At 43.8% G+C, this 21,204-nt stretch overlaps 1 protein-coding gene across 1 annotated transcript in view; it reads left to right on the top strand.

Annotated features, from left to right (window-relative positions):
• The window catches only part of LOC112223779 (potassium voltage-gated channel subfamily H member 4-like), a 69,288-nt gene that overhangs the window by 26,788 nt on the left and 21,296 nt on the right, over window positions 1-21,204 (top strand). Inside the window, exons 5-11 of the mRNA XM_024386976.2 lie at window positions 13,585-13,828; window positions 15,079-15,236; window positions 17,141-17,348; window positions 18,796-18,990; window positions 19,191-19,390; window positions 19,807-20,056; window positions 20,739-20,953. Coding sequence (XP_024242744.1) covers window positions 13,585-13,828; window positions 15,079-15,236; window positions 17,141-17,348; window positions 18,796-18,990; window positions 19,191-19,390; window positions 19,807-20,056; window positions 20,739-20,953 — 1,470 coding nt within the window. The remainder of the gene's footprint in view (window positions 1-13,584; window positions 13,829-15,078; window positions 15,237-17,140; window positions 17,349-18,795; window positions 18,991-19,190; window positions 19,391-19,806; window positions 20,057-20,738; window positions 20,954-21,204) is intronic.

Below are 21,204 nucleotides of genomic sequence, written 5' to 3'. Positions count from 1 at the left end.
CCTAGGTTTTGTGGCGGGCAAAGCCTCTATCAACCCTTGATACAGTTTGGAAATCGACTTTAGAGGTTTATCAAACTTCCTTAAAAAAGTTTAAATCTTTAAAGCTTCTTGCTTGTCCTATAAATGTCAGAATATTGTTCTTCAATCGTTTGGTCGCTGATTTCATCGTTTCATTCAGGTCTAGTGTGATTGAGGCAAAAATAATAGCTACATTTAGGGAGCTAGCTAGAATTAGCCAACATTTGGATAGCTCTACTTTCTAATGATACAATGGTGCATCATAAAATTGACTGAAACAGGACAAAACAAAGGCAATAAAACATTTCCAACAGCTGTTAGATACTGTAACATAGATGCTGGGAGATGAGAAGAAGGTAGTAAGTTTAATATAACACATAACATGAACTGGTACAACATAAGAGTAGGGTCTAGACATGAAAACAGAAACAATACTGCATGGGGAAAGAACCTAAAGGAGTGCCAGATAAAGGGGAGGTAATGAGTGAGGTAATGGAGTCCAGGTGTGCTTAATGATGAAGCACAGGTTCACGTAATGATGAAAGCCAGGTGTACGTAATGATGGTTCCCAGGACCAGTGGTCAGTAAACCGGCGACGTCAAACGCCGGAGGGGAGGAGCAGGAGTAGACATGACAGATGCTGCTACCTGACAGATAGCTAGAGGCTAGCTAGAGCTGAACTGGCTGTGGTAGCTGCTAGCTAGCTAACTAGCTGCTAGGTGTTCATTCACTTCAGTCAAGAGGGGATGAAACATTAGCTAACATAGAATGTCAGTTACACTACTAGCTCAGCACTGGGAATAAACATTTATTTTTCTGTCAAAAAACAGTTATCTTGCCGGCGCCGACAGAGATGGCCGCCTCGCTTCGCGTTCCTAGGAAACTATGCAGTTTTTTGTTTTTTTACGTGTTATTTCTTACATTAGTACCCCAGGTCATCTTAGGTTTCATTACATACAGTCGAGAAGAACTACTGAATATAAGATCAGCGTCAACTCACCATCAGTACGACCAAGAATATGTTTTTCGCAACGCGGATCCTGTGTTCTGCCTTACAAACAGGACAACGGAGTGGATTCCATGCAGCGACCCAAAAAAACGACTCCGAAAAAGAGGGAAACGAGGCGGTCTTCTGGTCAGACTCCGGAGACGGGCACACCGTGCACCACTCCCTAGCATTCTTCTTGCCAATGTCCAGTCTCTTGACAACAAGGTTGATGAAATCCGAGCAAGGGTAGCATTCCAGAGGGACATCAGAGACTGTTATGTTCTATGCTTCACGGAAACATGGCTCACTGGAACGACGCTATCCGAGGTGGTGCAGCCAACGGGTTTCTCCACGCATCGCGCCGACAGAGACAAACATCTTTCTGGTAAGAAGAGGGGCGGGGGCGTATGCCTTATGACTAACGTGACATGGTGTGATGAAAGAAACATACAGGAACTCAAATCCTTCTGTTCACCTGATTTAGAATTCCTCACAATCAAATGTAGACCGCATTATCTACCAAGAGAATTCTCTTCGATTATAATCACAGCCGTATATATCCCCCCCCAAGCAGACACATCGATGGCTACGAACGAACTTTATTTAACTCTCTGCAAACTGGAAACGATTTATCCGGAGGCTGCATTCATTGTAGCTGGGGATTTTAACAAGGCTAATCTGAAAACAAGTCTCCCTAAATTTTATCAGCATATCGATTGCGCAACCAGGGGTGGAAAGACCTTGGATCATTGTTACTCTAACTTCCGCGACGCATATAAGGACCTGCCCCGCCCCCCTTTCGGAAAAGCTGACCACGACTCCATTTTGTTGATCCCTGCCTACAGACAGAAACTAAAACAAGAGGCTCCCACGCTGAGGTCTGTCCAACGCTGGTCTGACCAAGCTGACTCCACACTCCAAGACTGCTTCCATCACGTGGACTGGGAGATGTTTCGTATTGCGTCAGACAACAACATTGACGAATACGCTGATTCGGTGTGCGAGTTCATTAGAACGTGCGTTGAAGATGACGTTCCCATAGCAACGATTAAAACATTCCCTAACCAGAAACCGTGGATTGATGGCAGCATTCGTGTGAAACTGAAAGCGCGAACCACTGCTTTTAATTAGGGCAAGGTGTCTGGTGACATGACTGAATACAAACAGTGCAGCTATTCCCTCCGCAAGGCTATTAAACAAGCTAAGCGTCAGTACAGAGACAAAGTAGAATCTCAATTCAACGGCTCAGACACAAGAGGCATGTGGCAGGGTCTACAGTCAATCACGGACTACAGGAAGAAATCCAGCCCAGTCACGGACCAGGATGTCTTGCTCCCAGGCAGACTAAATAACTTTTTTGCCCGCTTTGAGGACAATACAGTGCCACTGACACGGCCTGCAATGAAAACATGCGGTCTCTCCTTCACTGCAGCCGAGGTGAGTAAGACATTTAAACGTGTTAACCCTCGCAAGGCTGCAGGCCCAGACGGCATCCCCAGCCGCGCCCTCAGAGCATAAGCAGACCAGCTGGCCGGTGTGTTTACGGACATATTCAATCAATCCCTATACCAGTCTGCTGTTCCCACATGCTTCATTCAAGAGGGCCACCATTGTTCCTGTTCCCAAGAAAGCTAAGGTAACTGAGCTAAACGACTACCGCCCCGTAGCACTCACATCCGTCATCATGAAGTGCTTTGAGAGACTAGTCAAGGACCATATCACCTCCACCCTACCTGACACCCTAGACCCACTCCAATTTGCTTACCGCCCAAATAGGTCCACAAACGATGCAATCTCAACCACACTGCACACTGCCCTAACCCATCTGGACAAGAGGAATACCTATGTGAGAATGCTGTTCATCGACTACAGCTCGGCATTCAACACCATAGTACCCTCCAAGCTCGTCATCAAGCTCGAGACCCTGGGTCTCGACCCCGCCCTGTGCAACTGGGTACTGGACTTCCTGACGGGCCGCCCCCAGGTGGTGAGGGTAGGCAACAACATCTCCTCCCCGCTGATCCTCAACACTGGGGCCCCACAAGGGTGCGTTCTGAGCCCTCTCCTGTACTCCCTGTTCACCCACGACTGCGTGGCCACGCATGCCTCCAACTCAATCATCAAGTTTGCGGACGACACAACAGTGGTAGGCTTGATTACCAACAACGACGAGACGGCCTACAGGGAGGAGGTGAGGGCCCTCGGAGTGTGGTGTCAGGAAAATAACCTCACACTCAACGTCAACAAAACTAAGGAGATGATTGTGGACTTCAGGAAACAGCAGAGGGAACACCCCCCTATCCACATCGATGGAACAGTAGTGGAGAGGGTAGCAAGTTTTAAGTTCCTCGGCATACACATCACAGACAAACTGAATTGGTCCACTCACACAGACAGCATCGTGAAGAAGGCGCAGCAGCGCCTCTTCAACCTCAGGAGGCTGAAGAAATTCGGCTTGTCACCAAAAGCACTCACAAACTTCTACAGATGCACAATCGAGAGCATCCTGGCGGGCTGTATCACCGCCTGGTACGGCAACTGCTCCGCCCTCAACCGTAAGGCTCTCCAGAGGGTAGTGAGGTCTGCACAACGCATCACCGGGGGCAAACTACCTGCCCTCCAGGACACCTACACCACCCGATGTTACAGGAAGGCCATAAAGATCATCAAGGACATCAACCACCCGAGCCACTGCCTGTTCACCCCGCTATCATCCAGAAGGCGAGGTCAGTACAGGTGCATCAAAGCTGGGACCGAGAGACTGAAAAACAGCTTCTATCTCAAGGCCATCAGACTGTTAAACAGCCACCACTAACATTGAGTGGCTGCTGCCAACACACTGACACTGACACTGACTCAACTCCAGCCACTTTAATAATGGGAATTGATGGGAAATGATGTAAATATATCACTAGCCACTTTAATCAATGCTACCCTATATAATGTTACTTACCCTACATTATTCATCTCATATGCATACGTATATACTGTACTCTATATCATCTACTGCATCCTTATGTAATACATGTATCACTAGCCACTTTAACTATGCCATTTGTTTTGTTTACATACTCATCTCATATGTATATACTGTACTCGATACCATCTACTGTATCTTGCCTATGCTGCTCTGTACCATCACTCATTCATATATCCTTATGTACATATTCTTTATCCCCTTACACTGTGTATAAGACAGTAGTTTTGGAATTGTTAGTTAGATTACTTGTTGGTTATTACTGCATTGTCGGGACTAGAAGCACAAGCATTTCGCTACACTCGCATTAACATCTGCTAACCATGTGTATGTGACAAATAAAATTTGATTTGATTTGATTTAGATCAGTCAACTAAGGAGAAGCCAGTTTCTGCTCTCCTTGCTTTTACAACTCAGAGAAAAAGAACAACACAGACAGCAGCTGCCTCGGTTCATCTCTCCCATGCTGGTCCAATACGCCAGCCTTTCAGAAGCTTTGGCTTCACACAGCCTGTCCGCACGCTGTGGTGGTGTCTGTGAGGTCCTAAATCCAGCCGGTTGAAACTGGAAAACAGCCTAACCGATCGCTCTGAGGCTTCTACGCGGTCTTAAAGTACACCCAGAGCTGCGTTTTGCATCAGAGTGCCATGATACAACTGGGCGGGACAAAAATGCAATTTCAGAATGTGGGGGGCCGTCCCCCATCCCAAGTGAAAGTTGTGCCCCTGCCTAATACCATACCCTTGTTCAAAGGCACTTAAATATTTTGTCTTGCCCATTCACCCTCTGAATGGCAAACATACACAATCAATGTCTCAATTATTTAACCTGTCTCCTCTACTTCATCTACACTGATTGAAGTGGATTTAACAAGTGACATAAATAAGGTATCATAGCTTTCACCTGGATTCACCTGGTCAGTCTATGTCATGGAAAGAGAATGTGTTCTTAATGTTTTGTGTACTCTACATGACCAAAAGTATGTGCACACATACTTGTCGAACATCTCATTCCAAAATCATGGGCATTAATATGGAGTTGGTTCCCCCCTTTGCTGCTATACCACTCTTCTGGGACTGCTTTCCAGTAGACACTTGAAGAAAGTCCCTCGCAATCAGTGTTCGAACTCATCCCAAAGGTGTTCGATGGGGTTGAGGTCAGGGCTCTTTGCAGGCCAGTCAAGTTCATCCACACAGATCTCGACAAACCATTTCTGTATGGACCTCGCTTTGTGCACAGGGGCATTGTCATGCTGAAACAGGAAAGGACCTTTCCCAAACCGTTGCCACAAAGTTGGAAGCACAGATTCATCTAGAATGTCTTGTATGCTGTAGCGTTATTTGCCTTCACTGGAACTAAGGGCCCTAGCCCAAACCAATTTAAAAAAACAGCCCCAGACCATTATTATGGAATCATGTAGTAACCAAAGAAGTGTGAAACAAATCTAAATCTATTTCATATTTAATATTTGAGATTCTTCAAAGTAGCCACCCTTGATGACAGCTTTGCACACTCTTGGCATTCTCTCAACTAGCTTCACCTGGAATGCTTCTCCAACAGTCTTGAAGGAGTTCCCACATATACTGAGAACTTGTTGGCTGCTTTTCCTTCACTCTGCGGTCCAACTCATCCCAAACCACCTCAATTGGGTTGATGTCGGGTGATTATGGAGGCCAGGTCATCTGATACAGCACTCCATCACTCTCCTTCTTGGTCAAATAGTCATTACACAGCCTGTAGGTGTGTTTTGGGTCATTGTCCTGTTGAAAAACAAATGATAGTCCCACCAAACGCAAATCAGATGGGATGGCGTATCGCTGCAGAATGCTGTGGTAGCCATGCTGGTTTAGTGTGCCTTGAATTCTAAATAAATCACTGACAGTGTTACCAGCAAAGCACCCCCACACCATCACACCTCTATGCTTCAAGGTGGGAACCACATATGCGGAGATCATCTGTTCACCCACTCTGCGTCTCACAAAGACAGCGGTTGGAAGCAGAAATCTCAAATTTGGACTCATCAGACCAAAGGACAGGTTTCCACCGGTCTAATATCCATTGCTCATGTTTCTTGGCCCAAGCAAGTCTCTTCTTCTTATTGATGTCCTTTAGTAGTGGCTTCTTTGCAGCAATTCGACCACGAAGGCCTGATTCACACAGTCTCCTCTGAACAGTTGATGCTGAGATGTGTCTGTTACTTCAACTCTGAAGCATTTATTTGCTCTGCAATTTCTGAGTCTGGTAACTCTAATGAACATTTTCTCCCCAGCAGGTGTAACGCTTGGTCTTCCTTTCCTGTACCTGTCCTCATGAGAGCAAGTTTCATCATAGCGCTTGATGGTTTTTGCGACTGTACTTGAAGAAACTTTCAAAGTTCTTGAAATGTTCCGTGTTGACTGACCTTCATGTCTTAATTAAAGTAATGATGGACAGTTTTTTTCTCTTTGCTTATTTGAGCTGTTCTGGCCATCATATGGACTTCGTATTTTACCAAATAGGCTATCGTCTGTATACCAACCCTACCTTGTCACAGCACAACTGATTGGCTCAAACGCATCAAGGAGGTAAGAAATTCCACAAATGAACTTTTAACAAGGTACACCTGTTAATTGAAATGCATTGCAGGTGACTACCTCATGAAGCTGGTTGAGAGAATGCCAAGAGTGTGCAAGCTGTCCTCAAGGCAAAGGGTGGCTACTTTGAAGAATCTCAAATATAAAATATATATTTTTAATACTTTTTTTTTGTTACTACATGATTCCATATGTGTTATTTCATAGTTTTGATGTCTCCACTACTATTCTACAATGTAGAAAATAGTAAAAATAAAGAAACCCCCTGGAATGAGTAGGTGTGTCCAAGACTGGTACTGTATATACAGTGCCTTCGGAAAGTATTCAGATCCCTTGACTTTTCCCACATTTTGTTATGCTATAGCCTTATTCTAAAATGGATTAAATACATAAAAATCCTCAGCAATCTACACACAATACCCCGTAATGACAAAGGCAAAAGAGGTCGGTTGAGATGTTTGCAAATGTATTAAAAACAAAAAACCTTATTGACATAAGTATTCAGACTCTTTGCTATGAGACACAAAATTGAGCGAGGTGCATCCTGTTTCCATTGATCATCCTTGGGATGTTTTTGCAATTTGATTGGAGTCCCCCTGTGGTAAATTAAATTGATTGGACATGATTTGGAAACACACACCCATCTATATAAGGTTCCACAGTTGACAGTGCATGTCAGAGAAAAAACCATGCCATGATGTTGAAGGAATTGTCCGTAGAGCTCCAAGACAGGATCGTGTCAAGGCATTGAAGGTCCCCAAAGAACACATTGGTCTCAAGTTTGAAACCACCAAGACTCCTCCTAGAGCTAGCCGCCTGGCCAAAATGAGAAATCGGGGAGAAGGGCCTTGGTCAGAGAGGTGACCAAGAACCCATGGTCACTCTGACAGAGCTCTAGAGTTGATGGACAACCATCTCTGCAGCACTCCACCAATCTGGCCTTTATGGTAGAGTGGCCAGACGGAAGCCACTCCTCAGTAAAAGGCACATGACAGCCCGCTTGGGGTTTGCCAAAAGGAACCTAAAGCCGCTCATGAGTAACAAGATTCTCTGGTCTGATGAAACCAAGATTGAACTTTGAATGCCAAGCGTCACGACTGAAGGAAACCTGGCACCGTCTATACGGTGAAGCATGCTGGAGGCAGCATCATGCTGTGGGGATGTTTTTCAGTGACAGAGACTGAGAGACAAGTCAGGATCGAGGCAAAGTACGGAGAGATCCTTGATTAAAACCTGCTCCAGAGCACTCAGGACCTCTGACTGGGGGGGCGAAGGTTCACCTTCCAACAGGACAACAACCTTAAGCACACAGACAAGTCAACACAGGAGTGGCTTCGGGACAAGTGGCTCAGCCAAAGCCCGGACTTGAACCCAAATGAACATCTCTGGAAATACCTGAATTAGCTGTGCAGCAATGCTCCCCATCCAACTTGACAGAGCTTGAGAGGATCTGCAGAGAAGAATGGGAGAAACTCCCCAAATACAGGTGTGCTAAGCTTGTAGCATCATACCTAACAAGACTCGGGGCTGTAATAGCTGCCAAAGATGCTTCAACAAAGTACTGAGTGAAGGGTCTGAATACTTATGTGAATGTGATACAGTGGGGCAAAAAAGTATTTAGTCAGCCACCAATTGTGCAAGTTCTCCCACTTAAAAAGATGAGAGGCCTGTAATTTTCATCATAGGTACACTTCAACTATGACAGATAAAATGAGAAGAAAAAAATCCAGAAAATCACATTGTAGGATTTTTAATGAATTTATTTGCAAATTATTGTGGAAAATAAGTATTTGGTCAATAACAAAAGTTTATCTCAATACTTTGTTATATACCCTTTGTTGGCAATGACAGAGGTGAAACATTTTCTATAAGTCTTCACAAGGTTTTCACACACTGTTGCTGGTATTTTGGCCCATTCCTCCATGCAGATCTCCTCTAGAGCAGTGATGTTTTGGGGCTGGTGCTGGGCAACACGGACTTTCAACTCCCTCCAAAGATTTTCTATGGGGTTGAGATCTGGAGACTGGCTAGGCCACTCAACTATTTATTTATTTTTTATTTTTTTATTTCACCTTTATTTAACCAGGTAGGCTAGTTGAGAACAAGTTCTCATTTGCAACTGTGACCTGGCCAAGATAAAGCGTAGCAATTCGACACATACAACAACACAGAGTTACACATGGAATAAACAAAACATACAGTCAATAATACAGTAGAACAAAAGAAAACAAAAAGTCTATATACAGTGAGTGCAAATTAGGTAAGTTAAGGAAATAAATAGGCCATGGTGGCAAAGTAATTACAATATAGCAATTAAACACTGGAATGGTAGATCGACAGAAGATGAATGTGCAGGTAGAGATACTTTGGGGTGCAAAGGAGCAAAATAAATAAATACCAGTATGGGGATGAGGTAGGTAGATAGATGCGCTGTTTACAGATAGGCTAAGTACAGGTGCAGTGATCTGTAAACTGCTCTGACAGCTGGTGCTTAAAGCTAGTGAGGGAGATGTGAGTCTCCAGCTTCAGAGATTTTTGCAATTCGTTCCAGTCATGGACAGCAGAGAACTGGAAGGAAAGGCGACCAAAGGAGGAATTGGCTTTGGGGGTGACCAGTGAGAGATACCTGCTGGAGCGCGTGCTACGAGTGGGTGCTGCTATGGTGACCAGTGAGCTGAGATAAGGCGGGGCTTTACCTAGCAGAGACTTGTAGATAACCTGTAGCCAGTGGGTTTGGCGACGAGTAATAAATTAGTCTAAAGAAGGCCAGTTTTATTGCTTCAGTTTTATTGCACACTTTTCAGCTGTGCTAACATAATTGCAAAAGGGTTTACTAATGATAAATTAGCCTTTTAAAATTATAAACTTGGATTAGCTAACACAGCGTGCCATTGGAATACATGAGTGATGGTTGCTGATAATGGGCCTCAGTACGCCTATGTAGATATTCCATAACAAAATCCACTGTTTCCAGCTACAATAGTCATTTACAACATTAACAAAGGCTGCACTGTATTTCTGATCAACTTGATGTTATTTTAATGGACAAAAAAAAAGTGTTTTTCTTTCAAAAACAAGGACATTTCTAAGTGACCCCAAACTTTTGAACGGTAGTTGTATATCATTATACCCCCCCCCCCTTTCATTTATTCCCTGTTAGCAGTTGGTCGTGCTGTGAATAGCTCACTATTTGTAGCACCAGTCCAGGAAGGCAGGAAGGAAGGAACACCTGTGTGTGAGAGAAGAGAGAACAGGCTGTTGAAGGATTGACGCTGTAACTTCAGAGAAAGTGTGGGATAACTGCAAAGCATCTCAGTGCCCTAAAATATACCATGATTACCCCCAATTCCTATATTTAGGCTGTTTGTTCAGGGGAGTTGGGAAGAACTATCTATCTCAATTCGTCTTTCTGTGGGTTTTAAGGAGGCAAGGAATCGATTGTGTCAGGGTTGGCTAACCCTCCTCCTGGAGAGTTACTGGGTGTTCAGGGTTTTGTTCCAGAACTACTCTATAAAACACCTGATTCAGCTAAGTATTTCTCATTTCTGTCCTCTCGTTGCCTCTTCCACTCTCTTTTTCTATCTCCCTATGGGGTTGGGAGTGTGTAATTCTAGTCCCCCCTGGTTTATATAATCTACTGTAACCCAGTTTCCAATGAGTCCACCAGTCTTGACCTGCTTTTTATGTGAGCAGGTTGTTGTGGAGTGTTCAAGAGGGAGATGATGAAGCAACAATGTGGAGTTGGTCGTTGTACGTCCGTCTACTGTGGTCAAATCTAACAATAACCATGCTGTTATTTCAGCCATTTCAGCTGGTTGGACCTTTACTCTGTGCTGTATTCTGCTCGAGAGAAAGTCTGTCTTTCTGTGTTACAAGTGAGATATAAACCCGGGTCGCTCACGAGAGAAACCAACGGGCTGACACTGATTTTGAAGTCACAGGCAGGGCTACCTCATCAAGAGACGATGGGAGACCATGATCTGTCTGTGTCATGGTTTGTTTTTCTCAGCTCAAAGCATGCTGGGGGATATACGCGTTAGGGTTGCCTGGGTAAGCTTGATGAAGTACAAAGATCAGCTGTTGCTGCAGGGAGATTTAGCAACACTTGGTGCCCGCAGCGGGCTTTTTCGTCTCTCATCAACACTAGGACGTGCTCTGTTGGCTGTCGGAAGGATGGATTGACCCGAACCCGGTGATGTAATGTGAGCCAAATTAAAAAAGAAGTCCCAGCGTTCGCTGACGTCCTTGACTCATTCGCTAAAAAAAAACATTAAATCAGCTTGGCTTTTCCTTGGATTTGCCTCAGTGCCATTCAGCTTCTTAATTGAAGTGGGGGAAACATCCCAGCAGTCGAAACAAGTGGGAAATAACACATGGTCATTGTAACTGTAAAGTGTCCCTCTTTTCTTCTTCCCTTTATATTGCACATTTTCACAATCGAGAGGAGCCTGTCATTATGGGTCAAGAGGTGATGGTTTGGGGACAATTCCAACATTTACAACGCACGCACGCACCAGGGTTGTGGTCAATTCTGAATAGAGTTGCGAAGTGCCCTTTAATTTCAATTGAATTCTTGAATTTGAATTGACCACACCTCACAGGAAACAGAATTTTAATTAAAGGTAGAACTTCTATTCAATGAAAATGAAATGGGTAATGGCTATTCAAATGGCTATTATGTACTGTATGAAGACACATCCCTATATAAATGTAGACGTTGACATCATGTATAACCATGTATATGTATAACATATGGTTGAAATATTACATTTTTTAACTCATTTGCCTGAAATTATAAATATTATTGTATAATTTTGTAGGTTGTCTATAATAATTCAAATTTCACTTACATATTAGAAAAAATACATTTCCCATGCATTAGATCAAATCGAAGACTCCAGAATGGAAGAGAACAATCTAACATCTCATCACAAAAAAATGTTGACAGCTGAGTTATAATCAAGTTCATATTTGAAATGGTATCCGTATATTTTTTTGAATTATGTGACAGACGTTTTTTGTAAAATATATGTCAAAGGAATGACTTTATTTCACATCTGTTGAATTGCTTTGAATTAAATTATATTCCAATTCTGCTTACTCTGAGGTGTGTCCAATGCAAATTTAAATTCTTGGGTTGAATTGAATTTAAATGAAGAAATTCCTAATTGATCCCAATTTTGGCACACACACACACACACACACACACACACACACACACACACACACACACACACACACACACACACACACACACACACACACACACACACACACACACACACACACACACACACACACACACACACACACACACACACACACACACACACACACACACACACACACACACACACACACACACACACACACACACACACACACACTCGTATAACTAACCTTGCGGGGACACACAATTCAGTCCCATTCAAAATCCTATTTTACCTAACCCTAAAACTAACCTTAGCTCCTAACCCTAACCTAATTATAACCCTAACACTAGTTCTAAGCTTAACCCTAAACCCCCTAGAAATAGCATTTGACCTTGTGGGGACTAGCAAAATGTTTGTTTCATTTACTATTCCCCACACACACATACAAGCATTTCGCTACACTCGCATTAACATCTGCTAACCATGTGTATGTGACAATTTTATTTTATTTGGAATGTTATAATTACGCCACTCTCCTCCTCTCCCTCCTTTTTTGTGTGACCACAATTCCCTCGCTCCCCCAATTATTTCCCCACGTAAGGGCTATCCATCCCGAGGAGCCTCATTAAGAAGATTACACAGCAGCACAACGGTGTTCGCCGCCTCCCGGACACATACCAGAGAAATTACATTTCATACTTAATTACCCAGGCTGACCCCCCCCCGTTCTAGTCATGTTTCATCCTATATAACTACTGCTGTACACACATCTTCCATTTATATACTGACCATACTGTCTACACACACGCTATATATATATATATATATATATATATATATATATTATACTGTATAAATTGAATATATATAGTGTGTGTAGACAGTATGGACAGTATATAAATGGAAAAGGTGTGTACACACACTATATCTATATTATACTGTTTATACTGAATACATTATTATAGTGACCAGTGTTCAATGACTTTATGTACATAGGGCAAGAGGTCTCTACGGTGCAGGGTATAGTAGGCCAGCTAGTGATGACTGTTTAACAGTCTGATGGCCTGGAGATAGAAGCATTTCTCAGTCCCAGCTTGGATGCACCTGTACTGTCTCCGCCTTCTAGATGATAGTGAGGTGAACAGGCTGTGGGTTGGGTGGTTGGAGTCCTTGATCCATTTAGCCTTTTCTGTTTCCCTTCACCCCTCTTTCATTTCTGTCCAAAGTAATATATTTACTTAATGTCTCCTCAATATTGTTATGGCTATAACGTCCAATAGTCAGATCTGCGCTGTCATTATGCCAACCCCGGATGGACACTCTGATTTGCTATGGTATTATAATATATCTCACCCATGATTAGCTTTCTCAATCAAAAATTCTAACGAGGGGGGAATGAATAAGTGCTATTTCAAATTTTTATGGCGAAGTTCAGTCGATTCGGCACTTCTCTCATTTGTCTTTAATGAGACGAGATGAGAAAAGTTGAGAAATACACTTGGGCGAGAAATAGCTGATGACTTTTGGATGGGGGGATGTTGAAGGAAGAGTTGAAATCATGCATGTCATTCTGATGCTGTGTGGTGTAGTTGGTCGTTTCCCCTTCATCGTCGCCTCACTTCCTCCCTCACAGGAAGTCATCTTGATCGGAGGACCTCGTTTTTTGATAGGGCACTGATGGACAAATGTGATACCTTTTGCATTCATGTTGTGTAGCAGAAACAATGAGAAACGGAGGAACTTGAGAAACTGGCCCAAGTGGGTGACTGTTTTGGTCAAGAGCTTATTCAGCACCTCACTTCACACACAATCCCATTCATCCTTTAATCATTCTACCAACACATCTCTCTCTCCCGCTCTCTCTCTCCCCCTCAGAACATGTTTGAGAAGCCCTCGTCCCTCCCAGAGTATAAGGTAGCGGCGGTGCAGAAGTCCCGCTTCATTCTGCTTCACTACAGCGTATCCAAGGCATTATGGGACTGGATGATCCTCCTGGCCACCTTCTATGTGGCGGTCACCGTGCCCTACAACGTCTGCTTCACGCCTTACGACGAGCTGGACACGGCCGCCCGCGCCACCATCGTCAGCGACATTGCCGTGGAGATGCTCTTCATCCTGGGTGAGGAGATGGGCGGAGTAAGGGAATAGGAGGTAGGAGGTAGGTTGTAGGATGTAGGAAGTAAGGAATATGAAATGGGACGTGCCATCGCTGTTAACGACATTGTTGAGGAAATGCTCTTCCATCCTGGGTGAGGGAGTAAGGAAGTAAGGGAGAAAACAAAAGGAAAGGTATAGGAGATGGGAAGGTTGTAGGAGATAAGGAATAGGACATTGGATGCTTCTCCATCAAAAACCACACTGTCATGGAGATGTTCTTATGAAATAAGGGGATAAGGTGAAAGGATAGGAGGAGATAGGAGGTAAGTTGTAGGAGATAAGGGATAGGAAATAGGAGCTGAAAGCAGCCACCTGCTCCACCAACATCAACGACATCACCATGGAGATACTCTATAGGCGGTAGGATATCTGGGATCTAGGGAATAGGATGCAAGAGATTGGAAATAATCACGTCAGGATTTGGCTTAATTATGGTTTGCTGTTCTCTTAGTCTTAACTGTATTAACTGTTATGTCCAGTTTATTCATCTGATCCAGTGTTTCTCCTGTAGTAGATACATTTCCAAGATAGATAGTATGTGTCCTGGTCAGACTAAGACCTTGGTTCAAATACATTCTTATTTAAGTATTTGTATTTTAAATACTTATTTTATCTGTATTTAATTATTTTCAAATTATTTGGCTGGATTACTTCTTATTTGAAGTTTTTAAAAGTATTTTAAAATGATTTCCTATAAATAACATTTGAAACTATTTTCAACAATTGTTTCCAAGTATATTTCAAATACCATAGGACCAAACAGACCTGGGTTCAAATGCATGGAATTTTGAAATATGCGTATTTGGAAATACCCTTGTCTCTGTATTTTAGTATTTTCAAATACATACCAATACTTTCCAAGTGTATTTCCAATATTCAACTATTTTTAACAAAAATATCCAAATACTTACTTTGAAATGAATGTGAAATGAATTGAAATACTTGAGTAGTATTTGAACCCAGGTCGGATGCTGGTCCTGAAAAACTTGGGTGTGCAGTCTTTTGCTCCAGCCAGAAACGACAACACCTCTTGGTGAGATATACGTTGAATTAGGTGCTGTCGTGCAGGGCTGGAGCAAAAGCATGCACAGGGTTTTCCCCAAGGGTTGGGTGACCACTATGCAACCATGACTGAAACATTATGTGACCATTAAGCAAACATTTAGCTATCTTGGAACCTTATCACTTATTTCATACCCACTCCATTCACAGACATCATCCTGAACTTCCGAACATCCTTTGTGAGCACGTCGGGTCAGGTGGTGTACGAGGCACGCTCCATTTGCATCCACTACGCCACCACCTGGTTCTTTGTCGACCTGGTGGCTGCACTGCCCTTTGACCTGCTCTATGCCTTCAACATCACCGTGGTGGGTATATGAGGTCGTATATTCACGTACACTATACTGTACCTATACACATACAAATTCACTTCAAAGAATAAAAAAATGGCCTGGATAAATTCTAATTAATTTGGTTGGAGGCAAGTGAATCTCAGCAAGTGTAATTTATAATACCTTTGGTAAGTTGAAGGTGCCTACAGGGCAGTGGCGATTTTAGCATGTAAATCTTGGTGGGGTAAACTCCCCCCAATTTTTTTTAGATGCATGCCAGCAAAGACACTACACAACACTAAACAATACATTAATTGCACTATAACGGCGACAAGTGGTGCCCACAAACCGTGCCCCCATACTGGCCTACATAAAGCTGTCTCAACAGCAGAGCTTTCTTTCCAGCACAATGGAGTGAATCCTTACCACTGCTACACCTGGCTATCAGCGGAGCCTTGTCTGGCAGCGAAACAGTTCATTCAGCCTCGTATACTGCCTTTTTAAAAAACATAGCTGATATGGCTGACTTGCTTAAACAAATGTGGTTGCTACTGATAACTGAGATGTACAAACTATGACATAAGGGAACGATGAGCAGAGAAGAGGCATTCCGTAATTTCGATGAAGACATTAATGAGCGAGCGTGGAGTAAGACGGACGTAGTCAATATAACTGTGTTCAGCACTTTTGAAATGTACAGCAACAGAATGCAGAACATGGTCTGCTCTTAGTATTTTCCCTGTACACTAAGTCAGAACCGTAGGATAAATAAAGGGGGCATATAAGCAGACAATGAAACCTCTTACAACATTAGATTATGAGATTTCTCATAAACAGGTTATAGGCTACGTATGCAGCACCACCGAGTCAGAACAGTAACGTTAGGCGAAATTAAGAGGTGAAAATAGACCAAATCATTAGGGTGAGGCACATGGGCTACTATCAGCTTACTACACAACATACACTTGTATTACTTTCTTAGCTACAGTATACATATCTCCCTGGCATATTACATAATTTATGCAGCAGCATACAATACATTTTTGGATTCACCTTGTGATGTGCTCACTGAAGGTGGTGCGGCAGTCCTTTGTGGGCAATTTTTTAAATCAAACTTTGTCATCAAAGTCTGGCATTCTCTGGATTTATAGTGGGAACTCAGGGAAAAAAATACACAGCCACTCCATTGAATAGCAGGCTACTGGTTGCTTTGCAATGCTTGCAGTTAGCCACTGATTCCTTCCAAACGACTCATTGTTGAATTTGAGATTTTCAACTTGTTGTGTAATCTTTATGTTCAATGGCCGATGAGCACCGATAGTATATACACAGCTATTCTGAGTGATCACCTTCAACCTATGGTGAATAATTTTCTACCCTAATGGGAGTGGTCTCCTCCAAGACGACAATGTCCCCATCCACAGGGCATGAGTGGTCACTCAATGGTTTGATGAGCATGAAAACGATGTAAACCATATGCCATGGCCATCTCAGTCACCAGATATCAACCCAATTGAACACTTATGGGAGATTCTGGAGAGGCGTCTGAGACGGCGTTTTCCATCAACAAAACACCAAATTATGGAATTTCCCATGGAAGAATGGTGTCGCATCCCTCAAATAGAGTTCCAGACACTTGTAGAAGCTATTCCAAGGCTCATTGGAGCTGTTCTGGCAGCTCGTTTTCATAGTTTCCACATTTTGTTGTCATGAATGTTGCCTTAAATGTAAAAAATACATTTAACTTGAATTTCATTTCAATTATCTTCAACCTACTCCACACCAAGTGAATGTGGAAAACAATTCTAATTAAAACAATTTAAATTACTTTTTAATTTCAATGATCTACACAACCTACTCTACTCTCTCAAAATTAATCTAAAAAAAAAAAAAAGAAAAATCTGTTCTTATCTTTGTCCTCTCTGTCCTCTTGGTCCCAGACCTCCCTGGTCCACCTGCTGAAGACGGTTCGCTTGCTGCGGCTGTTGAGGCTTCTCCAGAAGCTGGACCGTTACTCCCAGTACAGTGCCATGGTGCTCACCCTGCTCATGTCCATGTTCGCCCTGCTGGCCCATTGGATGGCCTGCATCTGGTACATCATCGGACGCAAGGAGATGGAGAACAACGACCCTGACACCTGGGACATAGGTGAGTCTGGCTGGCTGAGTGAGGAAGGTAAGGGCCAAGTGGGTGGGTGGGTGGGTGAGATGGGTGAGACACAAATACCAGGGCCTGGGGTGTACAGACATATTCACTTGTGTGCATGCACGCAATGCGCACCCACACATTGATCATACTCATCGATAGATGCACCAAATTTAAGTCTCCAACCCCATATGTGTGTGTGTGCGTGTAGGCATGCGTAAGTGTGTGTCCACGTGTGTGAACAAGTGTGTGTCAAAGGAAAGCAATACTGGGCCTTATTTATCCCTGGAGGACACAACCTCATTCCACCAGCTCCCTTAAGTCCATGCCAGCTTCCTGACTCTTGGTGTGCCCTGGCAGGGGTGGCAACCAGCGAGTGCCTTGCCAACGCCCCCATCACTCTAAGTCTTTGATGACAGACCACCTGAACAGTGACATAGGCAGTGTACCGCAACAGAAGATGTTCACGCTTGCTCTGTAACGATACAAACAGCATTTATTTTACAGTATTAGAGTAGAAGTGTCTCCTCTTGCGCATCCAGAACATCGCTCTTAAAGGCATGATCCATCCCCAAGAAATAAAAATCATGAAACTCCTTTCAAATTCTTGTAAACCTATGTTCAGCGGTTAAAATAAAAATGCTCCCCGTGATTTAACTTCTAAGTGGTCCGTATGTGAAATCCAGAACTTGTGTCGGAAAGGGTCATACTACATGGTTCTCGTCACTGGCGATAGGGGATAACACACTATCACATTACATAATGCTTTTATAACAATTACCTGCACTCCCGATCGCCAAATCAGCCAATAGATGGTATGGGCATACTTGTCTAGAACACATCCATCCGTTTATATCGTCATGACAAAGTAGATATTTCACTTAGATGTGCTCAATTTAAAAATTGTACCAAATTATTCAACTCAGCTTCTCCCTCAAGTACAATCTCACAATGTGCCCTGTGTCTTTGGGAAATGTGGGAAAGGGCCATTGTTGCATACTCTGCACTCGCTCTGACAAGTTGAACTCAGTGAGATATACTCTTAAATTGATAGTGCAGTTTGTTTAGGCAATTTTACAGCTCGCTAGATACTCCACATGCTGATTTTAACTTTAGTATTATTGTGTGTAGCTAAGTTTGCTAGCTAACTAGCTAGCCAGCCAGCCAAGAGAGAGAGCATTGCATTGTGGGTTTTGTAGTCGACCTGAGCTGCAACAGATTTCCACAACAATTTGTTTTATTATGTCGACAAAATTAAATATTTGTTCACAAAAAATAACGTTTTCTTTCTCCCCAGCCCAGTTTTCTTCCAGCATGACTTGTCAGAATTCTCAATGTTGATTCATATTTTATTTTTTTTAACCCTAAATTATACAAGTAAGCGTGACTTGGAGTTATATGAATGCTGACCTTCAGACCTGGTCTCACCCCTACACCCCCTACCCTCCAGGTTGGCTCCATGAGCTGGGCAAGCGTTTGGAGACTCCATACGCCAACAGCACACTGGGCGGACCCTCAGTACGCAGCTCCTATATCGCTGCCCTCTACTTCACCCTCAGTAGCCTCACCAGCGTGGGCTTCGGCAATGTGTGTGCCAACACTGACGCTGAGAAGATCTTCTCTATCTGCACTATGCTCATAGGGGGTGAGTGTGGCACCCTGGTTTGGCGCTGCCACCCAGGCAAGCGGGCATGCCAGGTCCAGGCCCAAAGTTTGGATGCAGTTTGGCATCTTTTCATTTGTAAGTCGCACTGTGGTTATGGGGATTTAAAATGTGTGCCTTGTTCCTCTGCATCTCCTCTCCTCTCCTTTCCTCTCCTCTTCTCTTCTGTTCTCTCCCCCCAGCCCTGATGCATGCGGTGGTATTTGGTAACGTGACGGCCATTATCCAGCGGATGTACTCTCGGCGCTCCCTCTACCACACGCGCATGAAGGACTTGAAGGACTTCATCAGGGTTCACCGTCTTCCCCAGCAGCTCAAACAGCGAATGCTGGAGTACTTCCAGACCACCTGGTCTGTTAACAATGGCATCGATGCCAACGAGGTAAGATCATACGACCATAATGCAACCACAATACAACAACAGAACGATGCATAAAACACACTGATCCAGCTCAGATTTATGCTATCTTATTGCATTGTGTATTTATTATGGATCCCCATTAGCTCATGCCAAGGCAGCAGCTACACTTCCTGGGGTGCAGCAAAAATTAAGACAGTAATATACATTATAATATATATATTTTTTACATTAAAATACATTTTACAACTTTAAGTGTCTGTCCTCCAGCCACTACTCTATTACAACACACTATATGGTAGCCACATTGATAAGTTGACATGGTCCTTTTTACATTGGTCAAGTGCTCTCTCTCTCTTTTTCTCTCTTTCCTGCTGGCTTTCCCTCTCTCACCGCTCCCTCTCTCTATATCTCTCTCTTCCTCTTTCTCTCCGTTCCAGCTCTTGCACGACTTCCCAGACGAGCTGCGGGCCGACATCGCCATGCACCTGAACAAGGACATCCTGCAGCTGCCCGTGTTCGAGGGGGCCAGCCGTGGCTGTCTGCGCTCGCTCTCCCTCCACATCAAGACCTCGTTCTGCGCCCCTGGCGAGTACTTGATCCGGCAGGGCGACGCGCTCCACGCTAACTACTTTGTCTGCTCGGGTTCCCTGGAGGTGCTCAAGGACAGCATGGTGCTGGCCATCCTAGGTTAGTATAGGGGTCAAAGGTCATTGTCATCTGTAGGTCATATGTGGGACCGAAGAGAGAGGGTGAAGTTCCCCTTAGGTACAGATCTAGGATCAGCTTCCCTTCCCCCAATTCAAACCTTAACCATTAGTGGGGAAATTGCTAAATTGACCAAAGATCAGTGTCTAGGGGCAACTTCACCCTACTCTGAAGAGAGACTAGCAGAGATGGAATATGATAAACATTTGATGGGCTTGATAGGACTTTCACCACCTTGCTTATACCAGAGTTCCCTTAACCTCTCCTCGAGTACCCAGATCCGCTCAATTGATCTATTATTCTTTTAGCACAGCTGATTTGACTGGTTAACTGCTCATCAAGTCCTTTATTAGTTGAATAACGTGTGCTAGTACTGGATTTGTTCAAAAGAGTAGAACTGGCTGGGGGTACTAGAACTGGCTGGAGGAACTAGAACTGGCTGGAGGAACTAGAACTGGCTGGGGGTACTAGAACTGGCTGGGGGTACTAGAACTGGCAGGGGGTACTAGAAATGGCAGGGGGTACTAGAACTGGCTGGGGGTACTAGAGGAGATTTCCACAAGTACTTATGGGGTAGAGGCTAGGGGGTTTCTGGACAGGACCAATGATTCCTCAGCAGCACCAACACGTGCCGTACTATATGTTGCTGACTGGTTGGTTACAGGGAAGGGGGATCTGATTGGCTCCGACCTGCCGGGGACGGATCACGTGATCAAGACTAATGCGGACGTGAAGGCGCTGACCTACTGCGACCTGCAGTACATCAGTGTGCGGGCTCTAAGGGAGGTGCTGGAGTTCTACCCGGAGTACGCCAGCCTGTTCACTGCAGATATCCTCCACAACCTCACATACAACCTGAGAGAAGGCAGCGAGGCAGAGGTGAGACACACACACCTCCACTGCAACCTCTACCAAAACTCTAAAAACATTTGAATGAAAGAAGTTGATGCTATACTCATTTAAAATCGCAAATATACAACATTTTTAGAGGTGAATAAAGCAAACCATTACATAGGCTGTTTTTACACTAAAATGCCTCATGTCATTGTCACTCTCCTTGACGTTCCTTCTGCACAATTGATCAATCCTCTCTTGACCAATCAAACTCTGTGACTTTATTGTCATGGCAA

The sequence above is a fragment of the Oncorhynchus tshawytscha genome, linkage group LG24 (genome assembly GCF_018296145.1).
Source record: "Oncorhynchus tshawytscha isolate Ot180627B linkage group LG24, Otsh_v2.0, whole genome shotgun sequence".
Lineage (NCBI taxonomy): Eukaryota > Metazoa > Chordata > Actinopteri > Salmoniformes > Salmonidae > Oncorhynchus > Oncorhynchus tshawytscha.
This window is presented reverse-complemented; position numbering and strand designations above follow the sequence as displayed.